The sequence below is a fragment of the Podarcis erhardii genome (genome assembly GCF_964252035.2).
Source record: "Podarcis erhardii genome assembly, chromosome: 5".
In the NCBI taxonomy this organism is placed as follows: domain Eukaryota; kingdom Metazoa; phylum Chordata; class Lepidosauria; order Squamata; family Lacertidae; genus Podarcis; species Podarcis erhardii.
The window spans coordinates 5,479,827-5,495,945 of NC_138509.1; the positions used below are offsets into that span (position 1 = coordinate 5,479,827).

Genomic DNA, 16,119 nt, shown 5'->3' on the forward strand with positions numbered 1-16,119 from the left:
TGTCACTGCCAGTGTCATTGCCCTGCTAAAACTCCCAAGAGATCCCAGAAACTTGATGATCTGGATGCCAAAACACATAAAGGTCATGCACAAGTAAACTCCTCAACTCATTCAAACTCAATGAAATTAAATCTTTTCAATTTTATGGCACTAGCTGATGGTTTAAATATTCACTTACCTCTGTTATATGCGGATTAGGATTGAACCCACACAGACTGCAAACTACAGTTTGACACTGAGTACATGTATTGTAATTGGCCTTCTCAGGAGTGTGCAGAAGCAATTCAGTGGTAGTGCAAAGTGGGCAAAAGGTTTTCTTTGGAGCTGATCCACCAGGCTGAGATGAAGCAGCTTGTTGCTGTTGGGGCGGTTTCTCAGGTCCCGGCTGTTGGCCAGTAGGTTTTGTAGGTCCTGCCTGCTGCTGTGGTAGCTTTGCAGGCCCAGTTGGCTGAACTGGTGCCTTTGAAGGTTCCTTTGTGGGGCCTGCTGCCTGGGGGGCAGCCTTTGCTGGCCCTCCTGGCTGCTGAGACGGCTGCTTGCTGGGTGGTGTCCCTTGCTGGGCAGCTGGCTTGGCAGGAGAAGGCGCCTGGGAAGATGTTTTAGCAACATCAGGTGGCTGTGAGGGTGCTTTCGCTGCTCCCGGTGAAGGTTTTACAGAGCTCTGCTGCTGAACAGGCTTTGTAGGCTCTGGCTGCTGTGACTGAGCTTTCGGTGGCCCTGGCTGCTGTTTTGCTGCTTCTGCCTGTGGGCCTTTTGCTTGGCCAGGCCCTGGTTTCTGAGCCTGCTTAGGCACCCCAGGTGGCTGCTGCTGCTGCTGCGGTGCCGGTTTGGAAGGTCCTGTTTTCTGCGGGGCTGGTTTGTCAGCCCCCTGTTGTGGAGCTGTTGCCTTCGGAGATTGTTGTTGTGCGGGTTGCTTGGTGGGTCCCTTTTGCAGCTCAGGCTTACCCTGCTCCTTTTGTGTAGGCTTCGGTTTCTTTGAGGCGTCTTCCTGAGCTGGGTCTGAGTCAGAAATCAAATCAAAGGGGTTGAATTTGTTTACAACTGAAGTGACTGCGCCAAATGGGTTGGCATCCGAGAGGAAGCTGGGCATCATACTTGGCTTCTGGTCGTCTTTAAAATCAGTTCTTGATTTAGACTGTCTCAAACTTGTAGAGGACGGGCTCTTCCCAGGCAAGCGCTGCTCTGTTTTCAACGTATCTACTGTTCTGCTTTTGCTAAGAGTAGGGGGCCCAGCACCTAGTTGCTTTGGATGTTGGCTGCTGTCAAGCGGAGCATGTCTGCAAAAGGAAAGAGATGATGGCTTAAATACCATATAACATACACACAAATACACACACCTTTTAGTAAGCCTTAAAAATGTGGTGAATTCTTACATTTTTAAGAGACCTAAAAGGAACTCTTAAAAAATTCTGTTACCTAATAATAAAATCTAAATGGCAGCGGAAGGCCTTAAGTAGGTGTCAGGCTCATTTCCCATCATTTACTGGAAAAAGGAACTTTCCAAAGCAGGCACGTTACACAATGATTTCTGACATTTCCCACTGACCCTCTTACATTTTTTAAATTAGCAGCAAGTGTGAGAATCCACAAAATTTATGACGTTTGCTACAGTCCCTTGTGGCATCTCAAGTGGCAGGCAAATCTCCTAGTTTTGCATTGCCAATAGCAACTGCTCATAGTCTATGGACTGCAAATGGCTTGGTGGGTCATAATTTGTATAAGGTTGTGATATTCAGAAATGTGTTTGAATCTCAGCTCTGCACCAGGGAAAGTACTTAAAAACCACAATCTATAGTTCCAGCTCCTAACTGTAATAATATGTTTTAAGGAAGGTGTTGACAAAATACTCATCCTTTAATTGCTAATGAAATAAATTGCATCGTATAGCTAAAGGCACCCATAAAAGGGCTTCGAGGTAAAGCAGAAATACAGAATTCTGTATGTTACGACGTCTTTGGAAGAATGCCAGCAGGACATTCTACTGTGTTCAATAGGTAATCACTGTGCCGCTGCTGAAAGGTTAAGTGATGTATTTCTCTCTCTCCAGAGGGTACCATATTCCTCAGCCCCTCCACGTGCTGCGAGTTATGTTTTTGAGTTTTCTAGCATCTAAATACAACCACACATGCCCAAAAACATTATTCCCCACTGCACATTAATTTTTTAAAATGGCACTCATTACATTTAACCTATTAAAAATTCCCCGCTCTGAGAACAATAAAGTGACTCCGCAATAATTTTTAATTAAGAGCTTCATCAGAAACGAACTGCTACAGTTGAATAAATAGTAGATAGAGCATGCTATATTTGAATTCTCCAAATGCAAAGTATGTTATTTTAATTGGCTAATATTTTCAGCTCGCGTTTTTCATATAACAGTGGATTCTTGCTGGAGGTCTTCCAAGTTATTTGTGTATTCCTAAATTCTTCCAAAGCATGTCCTCTACACATATCACAAAGGTTTCATCCAGAAGCTGTTATGGAAGGGCAAATACATCATTGTCCAAGATGGCAGTTTAGACTGTCTGCTTAAAATATAGCCAACTCAAATTAAACAGACAAAAGCATCTTCCTATAAACATCTGGACAGGCAATGATTCGCAGCCTTGTAGGGGGTAAGGAAAAGCATATTACACCTTACTTTACTCCCTGAGGCTCTGATTCACCCACAAGTGGCCTGGAAAGCCAAGAGGAATGTTCTCTAATGGCACGGAAATCAGCCCATTTTTCACAGGAACATAGGTAGCCATTGGGTGAGGAATAATTGATGTGCTAGAATTAGTCAAATACTAGAAGGAAACTTAAGGTTGTTTTTCTGATGAGCTATAATATAGGATAGCAGTTGCAGTATTAGGAGGAAGGTGGTAGAAATGTGCTGTACCTAAACTCCCTATCCATCATTACCTCTGGACAGACTCTGGATTTATACTGAGTGTAGAAGGAGGAGAGTAAAATTAGGGGGGAGGGGTGCATATTCCACGTGCATTTTTGTTATGTGCTATAATTTCCATATTTGAAATGTCTCTGGAATTTAGTGTCAAACAATTCCTGATTTCTCCCAGCAGCTCATACCAAAAACCACTTTTGAGGGCTACAACCCAACCAGTTTTAGCAAATAAGGGTGTTTCTCAGTATCTGATGATAGACTGTAAAGTTAAAGGTAAAAGGTAAAGGACCCCTGGATGGTTAAGTCCAGTCAAATTTGGCTATGGGGTGCAGCACTCATCTTGCTTTCAGGCCAACGGAGCCGGTGTTTGTTCACTGACAGCTTCCAGCAGGACTAAACCAGATCGCATGGATTCAAACCGCCAACCTTCCGACTGGCAAGCCCAAGATGCTCAGTGTGGTTTAGACCACAGCGCCACCGGCAACCCTTATCTGATGATACCAAACCTTTGGCTTAATTATAAGTATTCTGTATTATGGGGGCTAAAAGTCTGCATGTGTAAAGTGAATGGTCTAGGTAACCAAGGTGAAGAGGAGAAATAGTATGGTCAGTATTAAAAAATGAAGCCTCAGAAAGGAACTACAAAATAATAGTAATATCTAAATATGTAAAACAGCTTATTTCTTGTGCATATATGGCATATAATGGCATATGGCTCCAGGCAAATCCACAAAAAAGGAGGTAGCAATCTGGACTGTCAATAAGCCTAGGTTTCATGGTTCAAGATACACTACTTGACCCTATAGGTAGATGTATTTTTCACGGATTAATGAAAATCGTGAAATTACTCTAGGCTCAATGTTTAGCCTTAATAATGGTCAAATAAATATTTTACAGCAAGCTCTCCAATGACTTACACAATTTGCAAAAGGAACTGCAATTTTGGGTGGCGATTTAGATTGGATCAAGGAAACAAAAATGGATAAGAGAGGAAAATCAAGGAATAGATTTGTGCCAAATCTGGTTTAAAGATATTCTCGATGCTGCTGATCTGACAGATTTAAGGTAAGAACCCCCCCCCCAAAAAAAACTGGATTAAACATTCACTGGATGTTCACTGCAAGGCATTTGACTGGTTAAGTTGGGATTTCAAACATGCTTTACCTTCCTGCCCACCCCCCAAAACCTCATTTTCAGAGGATATTCATTGTGGCTTTAAAAGCAGTTACATAAAGGTAACTTAGCCTCTATTCAACTACCGGCAAATGCCTGGGACACACCCAAATTCAACATCTGCACCTTGTCACCCTTGTTTTTTGCCTCCTGTATGGAGCCTATGGCAAATAAAATCCATCAAAATCAGTTGGTACAAGGAATAAAATACACAAATTTGAGACATAAAATAAATCTTTTTGCAGGTAGCATAGGTGCCAACTCCCTGGGGCCCTGAGTGCCTGAGCACCCACAAAAGTCCCCATAAAGGGGCCAGGCACCCTGCGTGGCACCCACAGCCCCAAGTACCCACAGTCGTGGGGCCAAACTGGCACTCCTGGCACATAGTGTTACTTTAATATTAGCAAACCAAATATTTTCTTCACCAACATCATTCAAAGAAATCTCATATTATGTAATGTGCCAGGAATGGAAAGTAATTACAGTGGTACCTCGGGTTAAGTACTTAATTCGTTCCAGAGTTCTGTTCTTAACCTGAAACTGTTCTTAACCTGAAGCACCACTTTAGCTAGTGGGGCCTCCCGCTGCTGCCGCCGCACCTCCTGAGCACAATTTCTGTTCTCATCCTGAAGCAAAGTTCTTAACCTGAAGCACTATTTCTGGCTTAGCGGAGTCTGTAACCTGAAGCGTATGTAACCTGAAGCGTCTGTAACCCGAGGTACCACTGCATTAAAAAATAAAAAATGTTGAATATGTCTCACCACCTACCCAATTTCACTTGCACGAACTATCTAGAGTTAAATTATAGTCTAAGCACAAAAATACATTGGTGGAACTATCATAAAATGAAAGGTGATGGGGGAATTTTGATGCTTTGATAAAATCTGTTATTTAAATATATATATATATATTATTAAAGGGACAATATATAGCTTTCTTTCTTAAGCAGGCTAGTTTCTGTATCTTTTCCCAGTTAACTAAATGAGCCAAGAGCTAAGATTTAATTTTTTTTACAGTTTTAAAAGGATATTTTGATTTTGAGCAAATCTTTCCCATAAAGATTACTGCAACATACTGGCCATTGATGACAAATGTGAACATTCCTGATTACAATATAGTTCCAGGCAACTAAATTGCCTGAAATTACATGTTTCTAGACAAGAACAGTGAAACTAAGTGCACTCATATAAGCCTTGTTTAAGGATTCCCACCTCCCTCTCCGGTATTACCAGAACTCAGAGACACTTTGTTCACACAACAAATCAGCAACATTAACACTACACCCTACTAAACTACTGTGGACACAATGACAGCAAAAATCAGCCCTGATGGACCAAAATGGATGACAAGTTCAACTCTGTGCCAATATTCTGCAAAAGTGCTTGGAACTGACTTTGCTGACTCTCAGTGACAGTCGAGTGAAAACTTGACATCTTGGATAAGATAAAAGATAACATAATAACATCAGCACTGTGAGATCCAAAAAAGAATAGCAACCATGTCACAACGATGTGGAATTACAAGCATTGTTGAAATGTTCAGTAGAAAATGGAATGCGCTAGAATGTGTCAGAGAACCCTGAGTAAAGAAATGCTGGATAAGCAAAGGTTATAGTCATAGCTTCCCAGGTTATGGTTATCCACAATGCATAGGTTACTTGGGTTCACCTATGTAAGTAATGAAAATGATGTAAAATTCCATATTCCTGGTCTACTTCCTGGTCATTCTAAGAGGTATTTGGATCCTTTTGCTTACTGCTGCCTCTCTATCTCTACCTCTTCTGTCTTTGTTACTTGCTGCCTGTCTAACTTTTTCACAGGTTGTCATCCACAGGATACTGGCTAAGTAACTATGAACTATATTCCAAAATGCTATCTTCGTAAACTTGGAAATTAGGATGTGCCAAGGAGCTTAGAAATTCTACTTCAGCACTAAATGGGCTGGAGGAAGCCAAAACTTCAATTAGGATTGCATAATGATTGGTTGCTCTGCCAATCCAATAATAATGCTATTCTTGTGCCGTTTTTAATTTGTTTATATTTTTAGATATTTTCTAAATCTAAAGGTACTATATTGCTATATTACATTGTGTTAAGTTTCTTTATTTGCTTCAGATTTCATAGTACCAATTATCTGCTATATGAAGATAATAATGTCTGAAATGAAGCATTGTACAACAATAAATCCATTGCTTCATTTCGGTTACATATTTGAATCTGTGGTCTTTATAACTGGTTGACTTCCTGTCTCGCTGAGCAAACCCTGATTAGAGGACCCAACATTGGTGCATTGTCTGGGAAATAGCCAAATAAATACAAACATTGATTGGACCCCTCAAATTAATAGCCACAAGATGTTCTGATGGGTACTAGCAAACAAATAACAAACAAGCAAGCAAAAACAGACAAGTTCATAAAATATAGACCTTTAGCTGTGATAGAGAAAAGCAACCTTCATGTAAAGAGACAGAATATCTCTGGATTTGAGATGATAGGATTAAAGAACAGAATAAGACCACTACTATCATGCTCTCCATGTGAAAAGCCAGCTGCTCACAAGGACAGCATGAAAGAGGTCGGTTGTTGGAAGAATCACATGGCTTGACTATGTAGATATTGGCATGACCTAACAGCACAATGCTTAGGCTACCAATAACAATGTTGACAAAAATATCCTGAACTATGCTTCAATATTTATCTTTCCAACTAGCAGAAAACTGTTTCGGGAAAGAAAGGAGGTAGGTGGTTGTGAAAATACTGTGAAAGAAGCAAATTTGGTCTGGATCTATCAGCTTTAGAAAAACACCCAGTTTCATAATTGCCATACTTGAGCAAAGTCTTAGGCACAGTGATTTTGCCGGCTACAGGCAGTCTTGGAGGTTGCCAATTATTTCGATCCATTCTGGCTTTGAGCCTGGGTTCAAGTCCAGCATGGGAACCATTTCGGTTGCTCTGGCTTAAACCACAAATGGGCACGACATGAAAGTGAAATTTTAAAAATAGGAACTTCTTTACTGAATGACTTAATGCTAAAAAGCAACTCCTAATTGATGCACTGGTAAGAATATAGTGTTTCTATTGCTTATGAAGATAAGAGATTAATAACATTGATACTTCCCAGGATATATACACCCACAATCTAAAAACCTGTCCCATCTATTGTTGTTTGGGATCTCTGAATTTCTTAGGTTAGGTGTTTTTGTTTTGTTTTGTTTTGTTGTTTTGTTTTGTTTTGTTTTTGTAATTGGCACAGCCCAACCAAATCATCTTTGGAATTTCATAGCACACCATTTATACCACAGAAGCTTTTTATAAGTTATTGCTTCCAAGAAGGCAAAAATTGGATCATTTAGCGGACATGACAATGGTTAACCACCCTTATAACCAATTGTCAACCCATAATGTCAGTGGACTAAACTCTTAAACTCTTATCAGAGGAAAAGAACTGTAGAACCATATAATTGTAGAGTTGGAAAGAACCAGTGCTTCCCCCCCCAAAAAAAATGTTTAAGGGTACTCTCATTTTCCTACGCATATTGAAATACTGCCCCTCAATGAGGCCAAACAAAATTCAATGAGGCCCCTCAATGAGGCCAAACAAAATTCACAAAATGTTTAGGGGTATGTGTACCCCTGCGTCCCCCCCAGAAAAAAGCACTAGAAGGAACAATGAGGGTCAACTTGTACAACCTCCTGTTACTCAGGAATCTTTTGCCCAATGTGGGGCTCAGAGTTCAACCTTAAGAATAGGAGTCTCATACCCTACTGATGACATGTAAACAAATATACTTGCACAAAGCAGTTTCTTACACTCTGAATTTAACATAGGGACTCCTAGTCAAAAGAATGTCCCTCTGAATATAATAGGATTTTTCCTTTGGGATATTCACTGTACTCTTTTCAGCACCTGTTGAGACAAGCCTACCCAGATGCTTAGAAAATTGAGATTAATTTTAATCTGTTTTAGTGTTTTGCATGTTTTAAAGTAGGATTGTATTTTTTCTTGATTTTACTGTTTTATCTTTTGTAAACCACTTTGATTTTTTATGATCCGGTGGTGTATAAATTTTATGAAATAAATGAAATTAACTATTTCCCAACTCATAGCTCTAAAACAGCTTTACAACTACCCAGCCCAAACAATACCCTGTTAACCCTTTGAAACAGCAGACACTGAATTCCCCTACAAAAGTACAGCTGCAGATATGGCACTTCAATATAATCAATCTCCCATAAATTAGTGCTATGGGACATGCCTTATCATGTTGATCTTGCCAAACTCTTCTTGCCAGAAGCTAGGTTTCCCCGCTCTATAAACAAGGAATTAGGTGTTTGCTAAGAGCCACTTCAGAAAAATATACGCAGCATTGGGTCTCTCACAAATGAATAGCATCCACTAAATAGTGCTAGAGGAGATATAAACTCTCTGCCTGTGGCATTTGACATGCCATGAGTCATTACACACATGCAAGTCATGACTTGATGAACATGCACCTCATGAATAGCCCCACCAAGGCGCACAGATAAAAGTCATGTCAACAGAGCCAGTAGCTATGAACCACCTGAGAAATGAAATGCTGATTTAAGAATTTTGTAACAACTAGAGGGCATCAGACTTTTCCTGCCCATCAAACTACCCCCACTTCTAAATGTTAGCAATTTCACTCCTCCGATGAGTGATCTACTCATGAGATGAGATTGCTGTAAATCACATGCCTGTCTGGGACAAGTCTGGGAAAGGAAGAGTCTTGTCTCTTCCACTGTGGGTACTATTACACTGTACTTTCACTTTTATTTCTTTCTGTTTGTTCTCTCGGAGCTGGAAAGAATGGACGCCATTATGCTTTTGTCTGTACATAGTGTGTAAATAAATAGTAGATTAGCTCTACGATGTCTCACACTTCTTGCTGTGTTATGCCAGAAGATTAGTGTGCATGTATCATTCTGATGTATGTCGCTAGAAGCACATGGGAAGAGAGGGGAGATGCCTTTTCCAGAGCTGCACACACCGGAGGACGCTCAGAGTTTCGGAGGCTTGCAGGTACCCACAGGGCCCTTTTCCAACACTAAAGACTCCATTAATTTCAGTAAACTGAATAGAAGCAATCCTCTGAGAATAGTCTACTATTCTTCACTGAAAATGACCATGCAGCATTTAGTTTGGTATTCTACTGACAGGTCTTTTGAGTGGTGTCATGCATTTCGTAAGCTTTAAATACAATTATAGGTTTTCCTAATGTCAGCCTACTTAGAGGTCTTGCTAACAAAAACATGTGTCACAATACGTTCATCAGTGTTTAAGGAACCACACAAGTTTTTTGGTTTTGCCCTTTTGTATTAGGAGGCTAGCATGGTTGCTCCTCTTCTGAAGCTAGTGCAACACAATCCTAAACATATCTATACAGAAGTAAGTACCAATGAGGTCAATGAGATTTACACTCTAGTAAGTATGCTTTTAACTACAACCTCGACCAGCTGTTCTTAAAACTCTTTTAGGCTTCCTTCTTCTGCATTTAAAACAAAAACATGTTATGTCCACAATACGCATGGCCTTGGAAGGTTTTTGAATTAAAACTGAAATGCATCACAGTGGGTGGTTAGGTTTGTGCATGCGCTAGATCACGTTTTGTGGCTGATGTGGAGAATTTGCAAGCCTAGAAGTGTCTACCTGCTGCCTAGCAACAATATTCCATTCCCTTAACCCCAAGTGTGCAGCAAAAAACATGAATTTTAGAAAGCAGCCACCATGATTTGCTTGTCAAAAATACTCGTTTTCATCTTGCCTTGGGTACTACAAGAAAGTGCTCTGTGGGCTGTGCTGATCTGCAGAGTGGAGTTTAAGAATAATTTTCATAAAATTACTTTAAGAATCATTTCCTTAAAATTGTTCGAACAGACATGAGGCAAAATTAACTCACCTGGGTCTGCTTATATTTTGTCCCTAGCCTGAAGGTAGTAGATCAATGGAGAAATGAAGAAAGCAGGACCCTACCAGGCCTCATTTTTTACAATCTTTCATAAAATAGCAAAAGGTACATTGCTTACTTCTGTCAAGTTGTAAAGAGATGCTCCCCACCCCCCTGCTTTCTTATATAAATGACCCTTGGAATTTTTACTGAAGGGTGGTATAAAGATATCAGAAATAAATGAATAAACACAAATCTTTACTAGAATAGAGGCCCATAACAACCTTGTTGTTTCTAAGCCAAAGTCAAATGATAACTTTATTCCCTGCTGCTGCTCACTACTTGTCTAAGATGTTGAGACAAGGACAATGCAATGCCCGTGTAATGTAAAAATAAAAAATGGATTATATCTCATTACATATGGGTTCTTGCTGACTACATAATAAAAGTTCATCATTTATGATTAAGGCCCATCAAACAATCTTCATGGCGTATGAAATACTTCAGTGACTGTTTTAGGTTTAGAGAATATGACATCTCAAGATACATTTAGATTGCATTTAAGATAACTCTTAGAGAAATGACCATTATGTATACTAGGCATAGGCAAACGCAGCCCTCCAGATGTTTTGAGCCTACAATTCCCATCATCCCTGACCACTGGTCCTGTTAGCTAGGGATGATGGGAGTTGTAGTCCCAAAACATCTGGAGGGCTCAGTTTGCCTATGTATACAAACCAAACCCTAAAGGAATGTTGATATACTTGAGGGAGTACTCAGCTACCTTAGGCAGAGCTGGCCCAAGATATTTTGGCACTTGAGAAGCCCCCCAAAATGGCACCCTTTTCCTCAAGGAAAGAAGGGGTGAGTGAAGATCTACATCAGAAACCATGGGGAGGGAGTGAAAGGTCAACATCGGGATCTGCCGCCTGAGGCAGCTGCCTCACTTTGACTCATGGGTGGGCTAGCCCTGAACTTAAGGAAGACCTTTGCTCCCCACCATCCCTGTGCTCCCAGGTGTCCCTAGGTGTTTTTACAATGCTATAAAAGAACGTCTGAGTTCTTCTCTGTTTCAGAGTTAAATAATATTACAGTATCAGCCACTATGGTCATTTTAAAATTAGATTAACGAAGATTATGGGGCACACTAGCAGGTGAATTAAGATAGGCCTTGGAAGCCTAAATCCAGGTGCCCCTGCCATCTAACATGAGGCTGGAGGTGCCAGGAGAGAGTCTGTTCTTGGTTCTGATTCACCATTTCTAGAATTCACTCTTGTTAGAGACCTGCCAGCTGCCTGTGCTGTTATATTTTACACACTAAGTAAGAGCTTTTAATTTTTTTCCCAAGACTACTCATGGTGATTTTAATCTCATCTTTGCTGGATGGATTTTAACCTCAGCTATAAACAGCAATTGTGGCAATGGTGTTATTATTGTTTTATATTTCATTGAAAATTGTTCTGAAAACTATTTAATTGAAGGACAGAATTAAAATAATTACACACACAAATCACAAAGCAGGTGAAATGATGGTTTTTCCACTTGTGTCATTTGTTAATTCACATTGAATGGAAGGTTTCCTTCCAAAAGGTGGGTTGAACCACCCTGGGAACTTCGGATGAAGGGTGATATACAAATTTAATAAATTATTACTATTATTTTAAAAACTGTTAATAAAAAGCTTTTGCTTTCTTAGTTTACTGCTGAAGGCAAAACTGTTACAAGATGGATTAACTGCCAATCTATCATGGAAATTTAAACCAACTTAAAATTCTGTGATTTTAGAGATGAAACTGAATCTAAATTGGGAACACAAATACATTGAATTTTCTTCTCAGCGCACTTCCCTTGCAAACTGTTGAACTAAAAGGATAACTTGCATGTCACTACTTGGAACTTGAGGTTGGTGGAAAGATATTGATGTGAACAGTTTAGCAATGATTCAAGGTTTAATCTAAAATAATAAACCATTTTAAATTAGCATGCCAAAGTTATTTAATGTGCAAGATGGAAATGGACCTTGAGGTAACCTCAGTACAGGACTCATTCTTCCCTGTATTGTCAAAAAAAGCCCCTGTCTGTGCCACACATCCAGTATATTTCTACACACTTAGGTATAGAGGTAATCTGTAGATAGCGCATTAATGTTATTTCAATAAAATAAGTACCAGCACCAAATATGATTTAGGGATTCTTTTATGCTCTTCGTTGCAGTGCGAATTAAGGATTACTTTTTTTATCACAGCTGGTAGCTGAAACAGTTTTTACAAATGCAATTGGTATATTATGAAATCGTTTCATAATAATTTATTCATAAATGAAATATTTTGAGGCTCTTAAACATTATATTTCTGATGTTTTTATTATTAATATGATAGAATCTGTATGCAGATGGTTACTACTGTGGTGCAAATTCAGTCTAATCCTGACACTAATCCTGATCGAAAATCTGTAGCCTGATAGCTGTGCAGACAGGTAGGGAGGCTGATATTGAGGTCGTCAGCCAGCTTTTCTAATTTCTATCTTCTGTTGCTTTCCATCAAGGTTGTAGGAAATTGACTGAACCACAAGACAAGTTGCTTCAGATCTAGTCAATTTCACTACGGGAAGTGAAAACAAACTATAGGACAAACCCCGTGGAACTCAGTGGGACTTACTTCTGACCACATGTTTAGGATGGTACTCTAAGGCAAACTTTGCATTTGCTTTTCTTTTAAAGTAGTGTGTGTGCGTGAGAGAGAGAGAGAGAGAGAGAGAGAGAATGTGCCTGTCTATTTACATTTTTAATATAGTTTTTAAAGAGATCCAGAGAAGGAATGGAAAAAAAGGAGATCAGAAATCAAAGCACACTATCTAACTTATCAACAGCAATGAGCATCCTTAATAGTCACACCACAAGGTACAAGGGCCTGGACACACTAGGAAAATCTCCAAAACGCCTGTGAACAGAGAACATGGAGGGTCACAAAAATGATGATGTGTATCATTTGTGGCTGCCCTACCCATTCTGTTATAAATTTTGGAATACCTAAAATTAGCAAACAACCAGAGATTAAAAGAAGAAATAGTTTCAAGTAGAATAGGGGGCGGGGGGGGGGGGGAGGGAGATGTAAAACCTTTTTGCTTTAAATTATTGTTTTAAATTAATTTAATTTCAATTTATCAATCAGTTCATCAAGCGCTGATGAGCTTTACAGAGTAACAATTTATTTGGCAGTTACCATATTTTTCCATGTATAAGACCAGGTTTTTTAACCAAAATATTCAGTTTAAAATTGGGACTCGTCTTATACACGGGTAGTGCTGCGGTGTGTTTTCTTAATTAGGAGTCCCCCAAAATACATGGGGGCGTCTTATACATGGGGGCATCCTATATGCGGGAAAATACCGTATCTAGGATGAGATAGGAACATAACTGGTAATTGTTAATGGAATAGGAGGAATTTGTCAATATGGTGTGAGGTAGCTCCTTTAGGAAAATAAAGAATTCAGAAGGATAGGATTTGAACGGGGGGGGGGGAGAGGGGAAATAAGATATTTTGTACCACAGCTCTGTCTGCCGGCGCAATAGAAAAGGATCCGAAATATCAAAAATAAATATAAATCAGACCAAAAAGCCCTCTATAGAAAAGCGAGCGTTTTCAGCACCACGGACAGCGGAAATTGAAATTACGTGCCTGGTAATGGCCAGGCGAGGTAGCAGCGGGCGCTGCTCCACAGTCAGCGCGGTTCTGTGGCAGCATAAATGGGAGGACCCCCCCCCGGACCCCCCCCCAAAAAGGCGGAGGCAGCAAAGAACCCCCCGGATCTCGAGGTCCGTAGTGCCTCAGCACCCGCCACATCGCCTTCGCCCCGTTTGCTTTCCTAGCTCGTCGGAGGGAACCTCCAAGGCGCGCGGGTCTGAGGCGCCTCTGAGCCCCAGAGCCAGAGGGAGAGAGCTTTGAACTTGAGAATCTCTCGCTCTCATTCTGGGGAGAGCAGCGCTCGGCGAGGCTCTCGGCGCTTCCATTTTAGCTGCCGCGCAGGCAGTGGCGTAGCGTGGGTTATCAGCACCCGAGGCAAGGCAAGTCATTTGCGCCCCCTAACCCATGGATTTGCGCCCCCTAACCCGTGGCTTTCCCTAACCCCAGATGTTGCCCCCGGTGCGGCCGGCCCCCCCTGCACCCCCCACGCTACACCACTGCGCGCAGGGGCGACGGCACAGGCTGCTCCCCGGTGGGGCTGGCACGGGGCGCGCCCCATGCGCTCTGCGCCCCCCTCCCCGGGCCAGCTGTGGGCAGCCGGGCAGCCCCCTTAGCGGGGGAGGAGGAGGAGGAGGAGGAGGAGGAGGAGGAGGAGGACCTCGCCTCGGCTATGGCGGCCCCCAAGCGCCCCCCCCCCCACGCCTCGCCCCGCCCGCCCGCCCCCCCCCCCGGCCTTGGCGTGCCTTTGTTGAGGAAGCCTCTGGGCCGGCGCGTCGCCCTCGGGCAGCCCCTGTTGCGCCCTTGACACCACGGCGGCGATCTGCCTCCTCTCGTCCTCGCTCAGCCGGCTCAGCTCCGCCGCCGCGGCCCCGGAAGGGGGGCCCTGCTGCTGCTGCTGCTGCTGCTGCCGCGGAGAGCCGCCGCCGTCCGCCGCGCCGGCCACGCCTTCGGGCAGCCCGGCCCAGCCCTCGCCGCCCTCCAGGCTGGCCTCGTTGCCCATGGCTCAGCGGCGCGAGGGCGAGCTCGGCTGCTGCTGCTGCTGCTGGAGAGGCGAGGGCGGGCTAGGGCTCCTGCATGGCTCCCGAGCCGGGTGTCCCCCGCTGCTGCCGCTGCCGCTCGACAGACAGGAGGGCGAGAAGGAGCCGAGAGCGCTCTTCCGCCCCCTCCCTCCTCGGCCCCGCACGGCGCATGCTCCTTGCACAAGGCCGGCTGCTGCTGCTGCTGCCCCTCCTCCCCTTTACACACGCGCGCGCGCGCGCACACGAGAGCGGCATCCTCCGTCCGCCTCGGCAGCGCTTAAAGGAACCGCACGGCGCGCGCTCCCGGTCGGGGCAGGTCAGGATCTCCCCTCTGGTCCTAGAATGGTAAGGGATGGAAGGGGTCCCTGAGGGTCATCCAGTCCAACCCGCTGCAACGCGGGAGCAACCGGTTCTGCACAGAAAGCAAGCGGCGCACAGATTAAAAAAGAAAAAGAAAAAGCAGGAGACAAAATGCAATTAAATGTCAGTAGAATCTCATTGAATTGTAGAGCTGGAAGGGCTCCCTGAGGGTCATCGAGTCCAACCCCTTGCCATGCAGGAATCAAAGGCACACTGGAAAGAAAAGCATCCCATGGCTGTTGTTGCAGATATATGCAGTTGGGGGGTGTGTGTGCAGAGGTTCATGAACTGAAAGGGGGTTGCTGTAATGGGGCTTGTGCTCTGCGTGGAGCATCTCTTGCACTCGGTGCAGAAGCTGCAGTTGGTGCAGGATGCTGTAGCACGACTGCAGACAGGAGTGAGTCAGCACCTGACACCTGTGCTCAGAGCACTTGTTGTGGGTTCACTACCGGGCCAGATTCAAGGTGTTACTGTTAGTATAGAAAGCCATTAACAACTTGGGAGCTGTATGCCTGCATATGAAAAGTCACCAGAAAAAGAGTCCGTAGCGGTGGATACGCTCTGGCCACAGAATATGCTCACATGACCTCAGAGGGAGGCCAGGACAAAGCCGAAAGGGAAAGGACCAGGTGACATAATCAGACACGGCACATCTGCTCAAAGCTTCCCTCAGGGATTCTGTGTACATGACTCCCTCAGTTCACACATCTGCGGCTTTCCAGCCCATCTGGTTCTGAAGTGAGCCCAGTTCACTCTCTGTTGTCCTCATACTGCAAAATGACACACGACAGTGTTATTTTGTGACACATGGCACTAACGTCCAACAACAACAAGGTCCGTTGAAACATGGGAGGGGGATTTAGGTCGAACCCAAAGGCATAAGTTAGGGATCTTTTTCATCCACATAGGGTAAGTGGTCCCAAGCCTTCTGTACTAACAGTTGCACCTTCAACTTGCCCCAGTTGCAAGGCTGCACTCCTGCCAGCAGCTCTGCTGCAGCATTCTTCACTAACTGTCGTTTCCAGGTCAAGCGCAAGGGAGGCCCCACATAGCACATTGGACTAATCCATTCTCAGAGTCACAAATGACTGA

The 16,119-nt window shown here is 43.2% G+C and overlaps 1 protein-coding gene across 6 annotated transcripts in view; it reads right to left on the minus strand.

Moving 5' to 3' along the window:
- PCLO (piccolo presynaptic cytomatrix protein) overlaps positions 1-16,119 on the minus strand; it is a gene marked incomplete at its 5' end in the record, with an annotated part of 233,953 nt that overhangs the window by 201,982 nt on the left and 15,852 nt on the right. For 5 of the 6 annotated variants that reach the window (XR_014156346.1, XM_081860927.1, XM_081860926.1 and 2 more), the window contains one exon: positions 179-1,277. Coding sequence is in view for 5 of the 6 variants with exons in the window: in XM_081860927.1 (XP_081717053.1) it covers positions 179-1,093 (915 nt within the window). Of the gene's footprint in view, positions 1-178; positions 1,278-14,391; positions 14,649-16,119 lie in introns of those variants that run through there. The other variant, XM_081860929.1, reaches the window with a different exon arrangement.